The sequence below is a fragment of the Genypterus blacodes genome, unplaced genomic scaffold (genome assembly GCF_046128005.1).
Source record: "Genypterus blacodes isolate CSIRO-AG114 ecotype Tasmania unplaced genomic scaffold, CSIRO-AGI_Gbla_v1 ptg000005l_1, whole genome shotgun sequence".
NCBI classification, from domain to species: Eukaryota; Metazoa; Chordata; class Actinopteri; order Ophidiiformes; family Ophidiidae; genus Genypterus; species Genypterus blacodes.
Window position 1 is genome coordinate 3,540,001 of NW_027466819.1, and position 15,000 is coordinate 3,555,000.

At 48.2% G+C, this 15,000-nt stretch overlaps 1 protein-coding gene across 1 annotated transcript in view; it reads right to left on the minus strand.

The window, feature by feature from the left end:
- The window catches only part of LOC142999454 (receptor-type tyrosine-protein phosphatase N2-like), a 110,061-nt gene that overhangs the window by 55,419 nt on the left and 39,642 nt on the right, over nt 1–15,000 (minus strand). Inside the window, exon 12 of the mRNA XM_076149043.1 lies at nt 140–204. Coding sequence (XP_076005158.1) covers nt 140–204 — 65 coding nt within the window. The remainder of the gene's footprint in view (nt 1–139; nt 205–15,000) is intronic.

The following is a 15,000-nucleotide window of genomic DNA, read 5'->3' on the forward strand; positions in this document are numbered from 1 at the left end:
TATTTATCATTTTTGCTTTCCATTGACTTGCAAAGTGAAGGTGTGTGCTGCCACGGTAACAAAACGTCTCTCCTCCTCTACACAGAGCAGCGGTAGAGTTACACAGAGCAGCGTGGACAGAGTAAGAGGAGGGACTTACGTCGGTGACCCCGGCCTCCAGGATGCTGACCTTGGCTTCCTGCTCCAGCGCCGCTTTCTGTTGAACTGCAGGGAGAGAAGAAGAAGAGGTGGTGAGGAGGACCAACACATCTCAACATGGAGATAGAGCCGTGAACATCTGTCCGCCTGGACCCGTGTGTATTCTAAAGAGGACATCTTCAGCTGTTTCTGTTAATCTCACTCTTGTTTCTGCAGTAATCTGAGAGGGATTATGTGTTAAACACTGTCGACGCTGCAAGTCTTGGACATATTACACATTGTGGGGCCTTGCTGAAATAGCCAGTTTTCACCCAGTGTGCACAGCGGTGTTGTAGGAAGTGGATCAACCCACTAAAGCATTGAAATGTCTCCAAACAGAGGTCTGAATGACAATAACAACATATAAATCTGTGTGTTGTGTTCACTTTAAGCACAGAAACACTCAATAACGAAGGGTTAATCATGAACAAATGTCTTTTCCACAGCAGTCAGCAGGTCGGTTGTTCTGCAACCTTCATACAGTCTGAGCTAAATAAGCTTTAGAATGTGATGAATCCCTGGTGTCTGCAGTAATGTGCAGAGCGTCCGTGTGTGTACAGAAGCTCCCATTAATCACAGGGACGATTTCGGCCAAACCAGCTTTTAAACTGTTCGCTCGACTGATTCACAGAAAATCAATGCTTCCTCCTTCCTCTTGAGCTTTAAACACACACACACACACACACACACACACACACACACACACACACACACACACACACACGTGTGTACAGAACAACCAGAAACTCATTAATCCAAAATGGAGTTAGTTTAAGCCGGTGAGCTGTGCAGTTTGCCGTAACACAAACTGGATATAAACATTCTCCCACCATCATCGAGTCAAATAACTAAAACTGAAAAATCACATTTAAATTGTTGTCCTCTTTACTGAGGTACTTAAGGGAAGGTGAGGTGGAATGACCTCTGAACCCTACAGTGTCCTGAGGGGTGTGTACTAAAAAAAATAAAAAATAAAATAAAATAAAATAAAATAAAATAAAATAAAATAAAATAAAATAAATTTCAATGAAAAAAATAAAAAATAAAATAAAAAAATAATAATAATAAAATAAAATTAAGAGATGTAACTATAAAAGTATTAAAGAGGGAAAAGGTGACTGATCACTGGGGCTCTGGTTGAAAGTGGTGTTGATGTGAAGCCTTTAAAGTTCTATTCCGTCTATTTACACCATGTTCAGCACCACGGACAGCACACACACACACACACACACACACACACACACACACACACACACACACACCTGTATCCTACACATCTCAGCGGTGGGGATAAATCAGCGACGCCTTGTGGTTGTCAAACTTGTTTTTTTAACAACGCTGTCGTCAGAACAGATTCCCTCTGCTGTGGCTTAGGAGCCTAGCTCAGTCCGGTTTTCCTCCGTGTTCCTTCAGTAGAAGCTTATTTTGACCCCCCAGGCTCCTGTATTTTCCCCTCCACTGGTCTGAGCGCTGCGGTCCCTTAAAATAGGCCTGACCTCCTCACTCTGAATGATCTGGGCTTTATGGGCGTGTCATTACGTTAGGTTATCATCTGCTCTCTTCCCAGACACCAATGTTTGTCGAATTCGGCGAACAATATGTCCACAGGGCCGGACAATAAAGTCCCACGTCCCGCTCCGCTCCCAAATGAGCTATTACTGTAGCATATCTCCACTTTCTCACATATGAATTTTAACTTGACCCGCAGCCAGGCAGATATTACCGCACATTTCCACACAAATAGAATTAAAGCGGGCACAGGGCTCCGTCTATCACCTTAAAAGGAAACAATTTGGGGGGAGTGACAATTGAAATTCACAGAGGAGCGCGTATTAAATCCAGAACAAAATGTTATATTAAAAAAAAGGATACATAATTACATTCCCTTTGCTTTGCATGTGAATACACCGGCGTGTGGAGAGAGAGAGAGAGAGAGAGAGAGAGAGAGAGAGAGAGAGAGAGAGAGAGAGAGAGAGGGAGAGAGAGAGAGAGAGAGAGAGAGAGAGAGAGAGAGAGAGAGAGGAGAGAGAGAGAGAGAGGGAGAGAGAGCGTGTCTCTTTTGTTGGCACACCAGGCAGATGAAGGATATGCAAATAATGAGCCTTGACTCGGCTGTAGTCCTTTAAATTCACCAATAGCTTTTCTAATTAGCCTTTCAATCTATCAGGGAATAATTTGCCACTCAATTTATACTGTGTGTTCTGCAACCACACACCTAAAGCTCAAACAGCAGCGTTTCACCAGGAGCAACACCCACGCCACACACACACACACACACACACACACACTCAGGCTAACCCAGCCCCATTTTGTTGAAACGTTCAAACACGTGAAGCTTAAACTCTAACAAATACGAACATTAAACTAAATAAAATCCCATATTTGTTACTTAACAGCATTGAAAGCTTTTCTGTTACCTAACCTACTCCATCTGAGGAGGATCAGTGAAAGGCTGGAGGCTCCACTGCTCTTCCTCAGTGTGAGCACGTACATCATCACTGTGAGGACATTACAGCAGCTTTGTGATGTTAATGCAGCGCTGCTCGGCTCGGTTTGATGCGCTGGAATAAAGTGAGGACGCGGCGTGCGTGCGTGCGTGCGTGCGTGCGTGCGTGTCTGTCTCTGGCAGACGAGCCGCTGTCTGGCTGGCGTTCAGGCTGCAGACTGAGACGTAGCAACACTCTGTCTGCGGCAGCCGAGCGGGCCGGCACGTCTTCATGTTGCTGTCAGCAGGTAGAGCGTCCGGGCTCCGGCTCTCCGGCTCCACCCGCTGAGCTCGATCGGTTTGTCAGCGCTGCTCCCTCTCCCGCTTTCTGAAGAGCGTTTGAACTGGGTTCAGGTTGAAGGTGTTAAGATACGCCAGAGGGAGGCTCAGGCTGCTTACTCCTTACTCCTGGTTTGAGTCGTTTGTGGGCGAGGTGGAGATTCCCGTCAGCTGTCGGAGCCCAAACGCCCATTGTGACGTAAAGATGTGTGAACGTTTCAGGCTATAGATCCAGCAGCATCAAACAGTCTGAAACAATGTGGCACATTTAGGGGGTTACTGTGTAGGAATGCCTCTCACTGCCACGTTGAGTCCAAGCTCCCATTGCCTCAGACTCCAACCTCCTCAGAGCCTACAGCCGCTTACGTGTCTCAAAAATGTCTTCCAAACACGACCGGCAGCCTGTTCAGCACAACCGGGAGAGCTTTGGGCTGAACTCCTGCTCGCTCGGGCCCCAAAATCTCCATCTGAAACCTTTTCCATGTTGGCAGAGACCTGCAGGTCAGCGGAGCATTGGTCCTGCACTTTCAAAGCCTCTGCAGAGGTGGAGAGTCACACACTGCACCTTATCTACAGCACCAAATCCATTTAGTCTCACTGCCACGAGACAATCAATCCTGCCGCTGGCCTCATTTCTTTCCTAAACACTGGATGTTGTTTCTTTGCTTTGGACTGAAACTCCTACCAGCGGCTGTACATTGTCTTCCCCTCCCAAAAAAGATACATAGGTGTTTGTCTTCAGGGAGACCCAGGCAGAGAGTAAACTACATCTCTGGGATCAGACTCACTAGACTTTGTTTCCTAAAGTGCCGACGGAAATTGGCCAGGCTGAGTTTCATCTGCTGCAAAGCCTAATTGACAGGCTCTCACATCCGTCCACACACACACACACACACACACACACACAGAGCGAGAGCAAAAGAAACATTACGGTGCTCAAATGGATTTTGGTTGATGGAATCACAAACAACAGGATTCCTCTCTGATTTCCTGGAGTGACACAAAGCCGCTGAGCCGACTCTAATGAAGCAAGATGGTGGAGCAGAGCGACCGGCTCGCCAAACCATCCACTCCTTTATCCATCCTTCCATTCCTCTCTCTCTCACTGTCCCTCACAAGTCTGTCCGTTCCTCCGCTGACAATCCCGTGTCCTCATATCTTCATTATTATGTTTCAGATGAGAAGAGTGAGAAAGAAGAAACAGAGGATGGGACAGAAAGAAGAGGAGAGGACAGCTGAGAGGAGGAAGGAAAGGGACAAGTACAGAGGGAAGGAAACAAGGTGGAAGAGGAGGCAAAGAAAGAATGGAAAGAATGAAAGAAATCAGCAAAGGAGGGAGGACAGAGGAAAGGAAGAAAGGAAGTAGGAAGGAGCAGAGAGAAAAGCCAAAGGACAAGGATTGGAGTAAAGAAAACACCAAAGTTGTGTCCTTAAACTTGAGAAGATGCACTTGATTGCGTAACGTTCTGCCTCTGTGAGTGGCACTGTTGGTGCAAAGTGAAAACGGGACAGGAAGCCAAGGAAGCACTGACAGATCGCACAAAGGCATCGAGGAGGGAGAATGATCAATATTCAGATTATTTTCCTTTCTCCACATTCCATTTCACCGCCGCTCCATCTTCCATCGTCGCCTCTCAGACGGTGGAGGAGGAGGAGGAGGAGGAGGAGAAAGAAACCCGGTGGGCCTGAAGGAAGCAACCAGGACCAAATCTCATTTCTACAAAAGGGGCCCCCTTTATTTTCCCTCCAAAACACACGGAGGCGCTTCATTTGTCACCCGGGCCGCCCCTGTCCTGAATTTTGCTTTATGTTAACTCAATGTATCTGAGGCGCCTAGAGGGAAACACAGCGAGCGCCGGGGATTCAGAAATGCTTCATTTTTCACCGCTGACAAAAGGGAAAGGGCCCAGGCTGGCTCCACCGGGCCTGGACCAACAGAATAGATGCTTTTCGCAGCACCGAGGGGTCGTTATTTCAACCACACACCCCCCCTCCTCCCTCCCCACACACACACAAACCCGACCGCCATACCTCTCGCTCGCCCTCCCGGGTACATTTCAGGAGCGGTATAATGAGAAGAAAACAACAGCCATCCTTCACAGGCGCAGGCAGAGAGCAGCGCCGCCCCGTCACCGCAGCGACACACTACAGACGATGTAATCACATTATTTGATCATGAGAGCGTCCATCCCTGGGCAAATTAAAATATATGGCCGCCTGCTTTTTTTCCCTCTCTCTCTCTCCTTCTCTGTGGCCTGAAAGTCGAGGTCCGACGCTCGCAGCCGTCACCGCATCGCTCACAGATATTAAAGAAAAACATCCTGCAGATAATAAAGAAAAAACCGCCAGCTATAAAAAGTAATAATTCAGACATTGGTTTGAGCGGGTCGACACATTCCAGGTGCAGGCAGGCACTTTGGGTCGAGAGCCAGAGCTGCGGCGCTGAGGCACAGGAGACATTACATCACCTCACCTCAGCTCAGCCTCCCAGCTCTAAACACTGCTGATCAAATCCCTAACAGATCTGAACAGATATCTACATTTCTTTCAGCCTTTTCTGAAGCGACAGAGTGACAAAGATGTGACGCAGACCTGAACACAAACTGGACTGCCAACATATAGGATTAGATTTAAATGAATTCGTAGTTTAGAGATGTAATATGAGACCCTTTGATTTGAATACAGACATAAAATAACAAACACTCCTACAAAGGTGAGTCACATTAAGACATTTAATGATTTAATTAAGCAGAATAATGAGTTTTTATGTAGTAAACGTGATTGACAGCACTGACATAGGGCAACAGGAACGTCTGAAGTCCTGTGGGTCGATGCTGAACTTCTTCAAAGCCACAATCCTCATTCATGAGCATTATGAAGGATGATTGAACTTCAGGCAGCAGTCAGGCTCAGGATTTATCAGTCAACCCTCTATGTACTAAGCAGCCATGACTCTGTGAGTGCTTTGTAGTCGTCTAGGTATCAACATTGTGGAAATTAACCGAGCGATGCCAAGAGTCACATCAGTGTTTGTGTCAAAACATATTTGCTCCTCATTCTTTCAAAAGTCTCTAAATCAGATTCACGGTTTCACTCTCACTTGCCTTCATTTGATTTCTGATATCAACTCTTCAGCCCTCAATCTGGTACAGCAGAACCCCCCCCCCCCCCCCCCACACAGCTGCAATGATTGGTCTCTTTCTGTGTGTCTCTGTGTGTGTGTGTGTGTGTGTGTGTGTGTGTGTGTGTGTGTGTGTGTGTGAGGTGGAGGGAGTGTTCATGAAGACAATGCCACGTGTAATTAAATTCAAAAGCAGGGGGCCGAAATGGCATCCGAGGCCACCTGGGGGGCGAGAGACCATTATGAGAGGCAGAGAGAGAGAGAGAGAGAGAGAGAGAGAGAGAGACGGGTGGACGGAGAGAAAAGAGGAAGAAAGAGGTGGGAGGAAGACAAACAGATGTAGAGGCAGAGGGGAAAGAAGCGATGAAGAGAGAAAGAAAAGCAGAACGATCTCCACAAACAGCAACGTTCTGCTCAACAGCTGCAGTTTTTATATAGAGAGTTGCTTTTTAAAATTTGACACATATAATCTATTTGCTGTGTTTTTACTTGTGACCCTCCAAGTTTGACCCATTGACTCCGCCCCCCTGTGGAGAACAAACGCCGCCGCTGCCGCCTGCGTGTTGTCCCTGTGTCAGCGTGGGTTTGACCCCTGGGCTTAGGCCCCGCCCACAGGCCCTCACAGCATCATTTCATCACATAATGCAGATTTGGATTTTAATACTGCCAAATAGTGATCAGGGTAACGAGTCCATACCTCCACCATGGACCCATGAAGCCCATGGTGGGTTCAGGTACTGTGTGGGTCAGATTCCTGGCCACCATGATGGGTTTGTTGTCGTTGTTGTTGCTGACGGCTCTAATCGATGACATTTGGCTCCTGACTCTGCTCTGTTAAATCCATTCACATTTGAAAAGGCAGATATTAAACATCGCTATTAGTTAACATAAACAATTCATTAAGCTGATATGACACTGGAGACCTGCGGCGGGTAAACACATCCCCACCACCCACAACAATTAATGACCCGCATTAAGCAACGCCTCGCTGCACCGCCGCAGCAGCCAGAGCGGCAGCAGCCAGAGCGGCAGCAGCCAGAGCGGCAGCAGCTCCATAACAAGCCTTCATTAGCGACTCACCGCTGTCACTCACAAACCCAAAGAACCAAACACGCCACCATTTTACCCTTTATTTTTATGAGGAGGTTTCGTATTATTCACTCGACTAATCGGCTTTCGTGCGGTCGGTCGCTCGTCCGTCCGCCTGAGCCGGGCCGGTTGTGAGTGTGTGAGGGAGAGGAGTGTTTCCTTCTCACACTGGAGGTGACCTCAGAGAAATCCAGCTTCAGGTCAGGGAACACTCCTCCAGAGGAAAGCATACAGCCCCCTCACACTCTTCCTTCACTTCTTCTATTCTGTCCTCTGAACTACTGTCTCTCTCTCTCTCTCCCTCTCTCTTGCCCCCCCCCTCTCCCTCTCTCTCTAAATTTTTGATACGACTTTATGACTTTTAAAAGGAGGTTATAGTGAGTAACAGTGAACTCCACATCTGGGGTCGTTCTCTCTCTCTCTCTCTCTCTCTTTCTCTCTCTCTCTCTATCCCTCTCTCTCTCTCTCTCTCTCTCTCTCTCTCTCTCTCTCTCTGATGGATGACCTTTGCAACACACATGACTCATCTCCCCGGCTGACCGAGCGAGTCGACAGCGGCCGGTTGTTTTCTGCTGAAGGTTGTCAGACGATGAGGCGGAAAGGGACGGACCAATATGGTGGAGACGGAAAGCAAAGACGAGCGGACTGTGGCTGTGCAGCTCCCCTCCCCTCAACCTCCCCTCATGCCTGGAACCCCATGCCCACATGCTTCCACCTCATCCCTGCATGTTTCGACCCCGTCCCCAGGAATGAGTCCACCTCTAAATCCACCATCAATTTAGTCCTTCAATCATAGACACCATCAACACTTCTATAGGAGAGAATTTCAAACCTTTGACTCTTACATGAAACCTTTAGGCCGCAGCAGTGAAAATGCTATGATGGACCAGAGTGACAGGGGCTCTTATTTTGAAAGGTAACTGTGACACGCTATCATTCACACCAGTCAATGGCAAGTCAGTGATTTGATTTTTGCAATGTGGTAAAGCGGGTAGTGTCAAAGAAAGAGAATCATGTTTACCCACGAGTACATGCCTCTCTCTGTGTGTGTGTGTGTGTGTGTGTGTGTGTGTGTGTGCGCGCGCGTCTGTTTGTTCATGTGTGTTTTCACATTTTTCACATCCCTACACAGCCGCTGGCGTTGCGCTGCAGCCAAGGCCGGGCTGCTCGCTGTTTGCGTCTCTCACTGGGGAATAAAAACGATTTCTACTCTGCTGAAATTCCACTCAAAAGAAAAATCTTCTATTATCACTGGAGGGAGAAGAACATTTTCAAATGCTGCGGGAGGAAACCTTGAGATTTCAGTCGGTTCCCTGCTTCCTCACTTTGCCTCGCGTTACAATTTATCTGTGAGACTCTCGACGCTTGAGGATGTTCATGTTGCTCATGGTGTAGCGCTTCCTCCTAGATGTATCCACCGCTGCTTTTAAGTACAAAATACGGGGGGAAGCTGCGGCTGCACTGACCCGGGCACAAGAGGATCAATATGAGGGGAAAGGGGGGACAGGTGATCCTGGATTTACCTGCAATACAAACCCTCGACTAACGTTTTTCAATTGAAAATACGACTATCTAACTAACTATACGACAACTAGTTTTGGGGGCGATCCTCTGGTCATCGTCTACACTCCTTCCCTGTGTAAATCATTAGCAGTAAACACACCCCAGGCCCCAGTGTACTTCATTAAAAGAAGAACTCTCAGGTCAAAGAGACAACCTAGGAGGCTCGCGGAGCTGTGGGTGCTCTTTGTGCGCTGCTCTTCCCTGATGCACAACAAAGGTAGAAAACAAATAATTGAGGAGAGAAAAGGATAACTAGTTCTTCATGTTTTCAGCCTCCGGTCACATCAAACACACGCCACGCCGCTAAAACGGAGCAGGGACGGCGTGGACACGGCCCGGGGCAGAGTGGCCTGATGGGTACAAATCCGTGATAAGAAAGCTTTTCACATCAAGACCTTATCCCATGTGAGAGCGCCATCTTTTCCCGCGGCTCCTAATTACAAACTGAGGCAGGGGAGAAGGGGCAGGAGGGGGGGATCGGGCAAAATGATAAATACAGAGGGAACGTGACAACAACGCCTGGGATTTGACAAGTTATTCTATCGCACAGGACGTCTGGGTGGAGATAAGGAGCCACGACACTCTATCTGCTGCAGAAATGTAAAGATACGAGTGAGAGAGCGACGGTTACCACAGTGACGAGCCGACGTTTGGAGAACATAAAGAGAATCTGAAGAATCGTGCAAAAATGAGTCGGACCACTGAGGTTTGCTCGGAAGGTGACGCAATGTTTTCCGCTCAGGTGGGCGTGGTTTCTAATACAGATGAACAAATTAATCAACCAGTCGTCCTATGCTCTTGTCTAATTCTTCTAAGTGTAGTGAATTCCGATGTCGTCTTTCTGTGAGATCCTATTGACAAACAAGCAAATGGAACCAAAAGCCTCCTTTGGCAGAGAACAGAGAGAGAAGGTGCTTTGTTGGGAAGGCTCAACTTTGGAGAGACGCCAGATGAACTCGGCCACTTTAAGCACAAACAACTGGAGGAGGAACTGAACGCTGGCGGCCCCCCCGAAGGAGCCGCAGTGCCGCACATTGTAAACAAAGGGCAGCCGCAGGGTTTAAAGAAAAAAAGGGAAAAAGAAAGAGAAAGACGCAAGCAGACAACAAACAGCTGAGGGAGAAACCGCCGGGTAAACTGGCATTAGACGAGCGGCGCCCGATGGAAAGCTACATCTGGGGGACGGAATCAAAGGATGAGAGCCAGATGTTCCCACAGGCCGCCAGTAAATCCTGAGTCCAGGTCACCTGCAGCTCCCCAGGAAGCTGAGGTCAACAACCGGCTCAGGGACCAAGTCCAGGGGATGCAGCCTCACTGATGATGAGGAGGACGTCAAGACAACGTGCAGAGGAAGACAAACAAAGCTGCTCCTACGCTATCATAATTATTATTAGTATTGTTAAGCTCAATTCAATCAAAGAGCTTTGTTGTGTAATTAGCAGCTCGTATCAAAAGATGAAGTCCGATCAAATATCAACACATTTCAGATAAATTCCTATTTTAATACAAATGCTATTTGGAAGAAATACGCTTCCTTTTCTCTGTCCTTTGCTGCTTCAGAGCACACACACACACACACACGCACACACACATACACACGCGCACACACGCACACACACACACACACACACACACACGCACACACACACTCCTCAACAAAGCGATCTGTATCAGGAACAGGGTGAAATAATCTCACTGCAGCGGCAAGATTTGACACTTTTCCAACATTTGAGGAAAATAGGGTTTGTGGGTGTTTGATAAGAGAGCAACCATCGGGCATTAATGTAGACGTCAGTTGTTTACTGATAAGGTTCTGCCTGTCGTTATGTAACGTGCCAGAGTTTCAGCCAGAACACAGATACAGCAGGGAGAGATGAAGAGACAAACATCTGGAAAACAGGAAATCCACAGGCAGACAGATCAAGCACATTAATCTATCTCCCCATCTTATCCCCACGATTTTCTTGTGTGTGTGTGTGTGTGTGTGTGTGTGTGTGTGTGTGTGTGTGGAAGTCAGAGGCAGACCTGGAGCCCAAGGTGACCTCATTACCGACATTTGTTCTGCTTGTCGCTGCAAATCACACACCGTGTCTGTCAAAAAAAACCTCCACACACCGCCAACCCTCCATGACTGGTAACCACACACACACACACACCCAGCCCCCCCCGCACGCTTCTCTCGCCCTCTTCCACAAGGCGAAGCGTAACGAGGAAGTCTCCTGATCCGTGACACCCCCCCCCCCCCGAGTAAATCGACAGTACGGCCTCGGCGAGGGTCCGGGCGGGAGGCGAGCGTGAAGAAGGGGAAATGCAAACGTGACCCGGCCAGCTGACCTCATTACACGGGTTTGATCTGCGGACATTAAAGAGGAAGTTTGTGTTGCTGCTGGACGGTTCCTCCCTGACCCCCGACCTTTAAAACGTGGGCTCTGCAGTATATGGATGTGAGCCCAGCAACATTTCTCTGCTTGTATCAGGATGCTGTGCTGCTGTCAGCAGTAAATCAGCCTTATGAGAGCTGCTAGGATCCACGATTTACATCCTGGTGACTTGGACTGGAGCTTCAGGGCACAGCGATTGTTGTGGGGGCCGGGGGAAGCTTCGCCCCGGGTGCAGTCTCCCAGGTGGTTCGTCTTGTGCTTCCATTGCTGCAAGCGTCTTGGGTCTTTAACCAGACAAGCCTTGACCAGAACTTTGTCTGTCGTCTTCTACAGGTCCAGATATCGGCCACAAACCACCCATGACTGCGTTCGTGAAGGTGCCGCTTCTACAGGAGGAACGTTACGGCCTTTAGCGTTGCAGGAGCATTTCCAGAATCCCAAGAACCTTTCAAAGAATTGAGGGACGTTCCTTTTCGTTCTGGCAAAGGATCCAGGATCCACTTTTGTACTTGAACATCCAACATCATCCGAGTTAGATCTTCTCCCCTGCACCTCCCTGCTCATTCGTCCGTGATGTGGTCGCTTCTTCACCCAGCGATTCCCGTCACACCTGGGTTCTGAGTCTTTTAGCGCTCATATCTTATTTGGTGGAGTGCTCCATCGCCGGCGTGAGATGAGTCCTTTTATCTGACGTTTGTCCACCTGGGAGAAACTGCAGCATTTGACATCCTGGTGAAATGCGAGTGTGTACTTTGCTTTTACTTCTTATCGTTTTTTGAGGGTGTATGTGGCCGAGTTGAAAATGTCTCTCGCCGCCGCCGCCGTGTCTGTCTGCCGCGCGGCTTTTCATGTTCGGAAGAAGTGAGTGACAACGACAGTCGAGAGCTTCAAAGGCCTCTGGTGACATTTAGTGCTCAGTATCTTCAAAGCCCAGGCCCTCTTTTGTAGTTCTTTTTGTGTATAATTAATGTCGCCCTTCCTACGGATTTTTCTTTCCTTTTCTTTTAATTTCCTTTTTGGAGCTGGATTAGAGGAGCAGATTAAAGGAGCGCACCTTAATTTTCAATTTGCATTCTGAGGACTTCAAACCCCGAGTGCTGCTGACGAGATATTTTTTCTTCTTCTTTCCCTTCCAAATGAGGTTTGAGATGTTCGGTGTAAGTGTGTGTGTGTGTGTGTGTGTGTGCCTGTGTGTGTAGGTGAGGTTGTTCTGGAGATGGAAGGTCTCCCGTTCAAGGCCGGCAGCAGCTATTCCAGTTCTCTTTGAATCATAAAATATAAAGTAGTAAAGTACATCTGTGTAAACACTGCGACTCTTTGAAGTGGGAGAACCTTTACGCTAACCTTTAGCTTCTACGCTAACACTCTCCGCTCAGCGTCTTCCTCAGAACGTACTCTTCAACTGAGTGTCCATGAACTAAAGTGACCTCCTGTCCTCTCCCCCGACAAACCGTGGCCATTTCTCAAACGTTAAATCAACCAAATTGCTGCTCTCTATATTCCTGCGGGCATTTATCTACTGTAGGCCGTCGCCGCTCTGCCGCGGCGTGAGCACCGTGTACATTACCGCGCTCATTTCATGTTAATGTGCCGGGCGTTCCCCCGCTGGAAAGGGCAAGCACAGATCTGTCAGGGAAATTGAGGAGGTTTGCGTTTGCTGTCAGAGTGATGGGGAAGGGAATGAATTATGTATTGACTAAGGAGAGGAGAGGAGAGGAGAAGAGGAGAAGAGGAGAGGAACGTCCAAATTAGCGCTCAAACGGGAGCTGGTAGCATTTTGGGCTAAGCGGGGAGACGATGTTTGGGGCAAATTGAGACGTCTGTCCGACTGAAAGGCGCTGTGTCGACACGAAAGGGTCCAAAATAAAAAATAAATAAAGATACAATATAAATAAAATACAAATAAAATTAATTGGAGCTGTTTAGAGGGGAAAAGTTTGATTTCCTGCCGCATTAAGTGGGCAAACATTGTGAACCTATTATTATACCTAACCCTTATAAACACGGCACTCAAGACTTCATTCATTCAGTCAATTCATCAATTTTCAGACGAAAATGTAAATCTATATCGGTCACATCACGTTGGACTCTAAGAAATGGAACTTCACCTTTATGTTTTGGATTAAATAGAACTACTAACCATACGGATCAATTAGACTGGAGACAAATGTTCAATATGCTGACATTAGCATTTACACACACCCTTCATATTTACATGAGGAGGATGTGATGTCGTCCGCCTGTGGCTTTGTGTGGCTTCACACAACTCAAGATAAAATGACAGAGGCACCAGGTTAAAGTGTGTGTGCCTGAGTGTGTGTGTGTGTGTGTGTGTGTGTTTGATGTCAGGGTTGTTGCTTTCCAAACACTTTGTCTAATTCTACTTGTCAACGCTTGGGGTGAGGAAAACCCTGGGACGGTAATAAGATTGAGGAAAGTGTTGCATTAGCACCTTGAAGTGTAAATAGGTTCTTATATTGCCTATTAGACCCAGATAACCCGGCAAGGTGGAGATTTGAGATGGCTGTGTGTGTGTCTGTGTGTCTGTGTGTGTGCGCGTGCAAGTTCACGGAAAAGCATATTAACTGTGTCAAAACAGTCAGGAAAAAAAACCTCCAGAGAATATAATTAGGAAGCTTCTTCTTCTTCTTCTTCTTCTTCTTCTCTCCCTGTCTGCGTTTTTAATCTGCTGTTGATGAAAGACGGCTTATTTGTTTCTTCGCCTGCATTCTCCTCGCAATATCCTGTGGCCCCGGCTGCCGTCCTGCCCCTCCTCCTCCTCCTCCTTCCTCCTCCTCGCTCCTCCCGCTGCCGTTTGCATTAGAAAGAGATCTCATCTGGTCCACCTTTAGCCAGGTCTCGCCTTTGATATTCTTTATTAGCTACGGTATTGAACGTTGCAGAGCGCCGACACCTTGAATGCCCCCCCCTCCTCCTCATCCTCCTCCTCCTCCTCCTCCTTCACCAGCGCCTCCCCCCTCCTCTCCCCACGATCGATACGGTTCCGTATTACATATACATCAGCCCGCGCCGTGATGTGGCTCGCTCCCAACCTGCGGCCTAATTAAAAAGATAAGCGGCTTCGTTTGAAGAGCTTTCATAGGCCGCCGCCTTGTTTCTGGGCGTGAATATTGAGCAGAATTGCGACTTTGCAGAGGATCCAGCGTGTTTAGTGAAGATTAATCTGACACGGGTAGGGGTTTGGAGCGAGGAGGAGCAGCCGGTACGTCTCCTGTACGATGTGTGGCCTTCAGCCAGACGCTGAGTCCAGGAGGGAATCTGAGGTTTGGTTCCTGATGACACCGACTCAAACTGGTGTGAGCACCAAATGAACCGCATCTAAACCGCACAAAAAGGTGTGTCAGTCATGCGGTGACTGACAGGAGGGATGAACGCCGTCCTTTATGTTGGGATTCAAACCTGCAACCTGCCTAATCGACTCCACTGCTTCAAACACAGCACACAGGAGAGACAGAGAAGGATCCTTCAGGACAACACACACAGCATCAGCAGGCCAAGATGTGTGTGTGTGTGTGTGTGTGTGTGAGAGAGACAGTGAGTTGGATCCACCACCGAAGTCACATTCCTCCAGACACGTGGCAGGGCCATCAGATCCATGACTACCAGCTGCTACCCACACACACACACACACACACACACACACACACACACACACACACACACTCCGTTGCCTGGCACAGGACCAAGTTCTGCATAATGGCTCTGCCAAAGCAGATATGTTCACCAGTTAACAGGATGCTGCCATCACCAGCCGCCTGCAACTGCTCCACACACACACACACACACACACACACACACACACACACACACACACACACACACACACACACACACACACACACACGGGCAGAGACAGTTCTGGGGGTCCCTCCTCCCCATAGCAG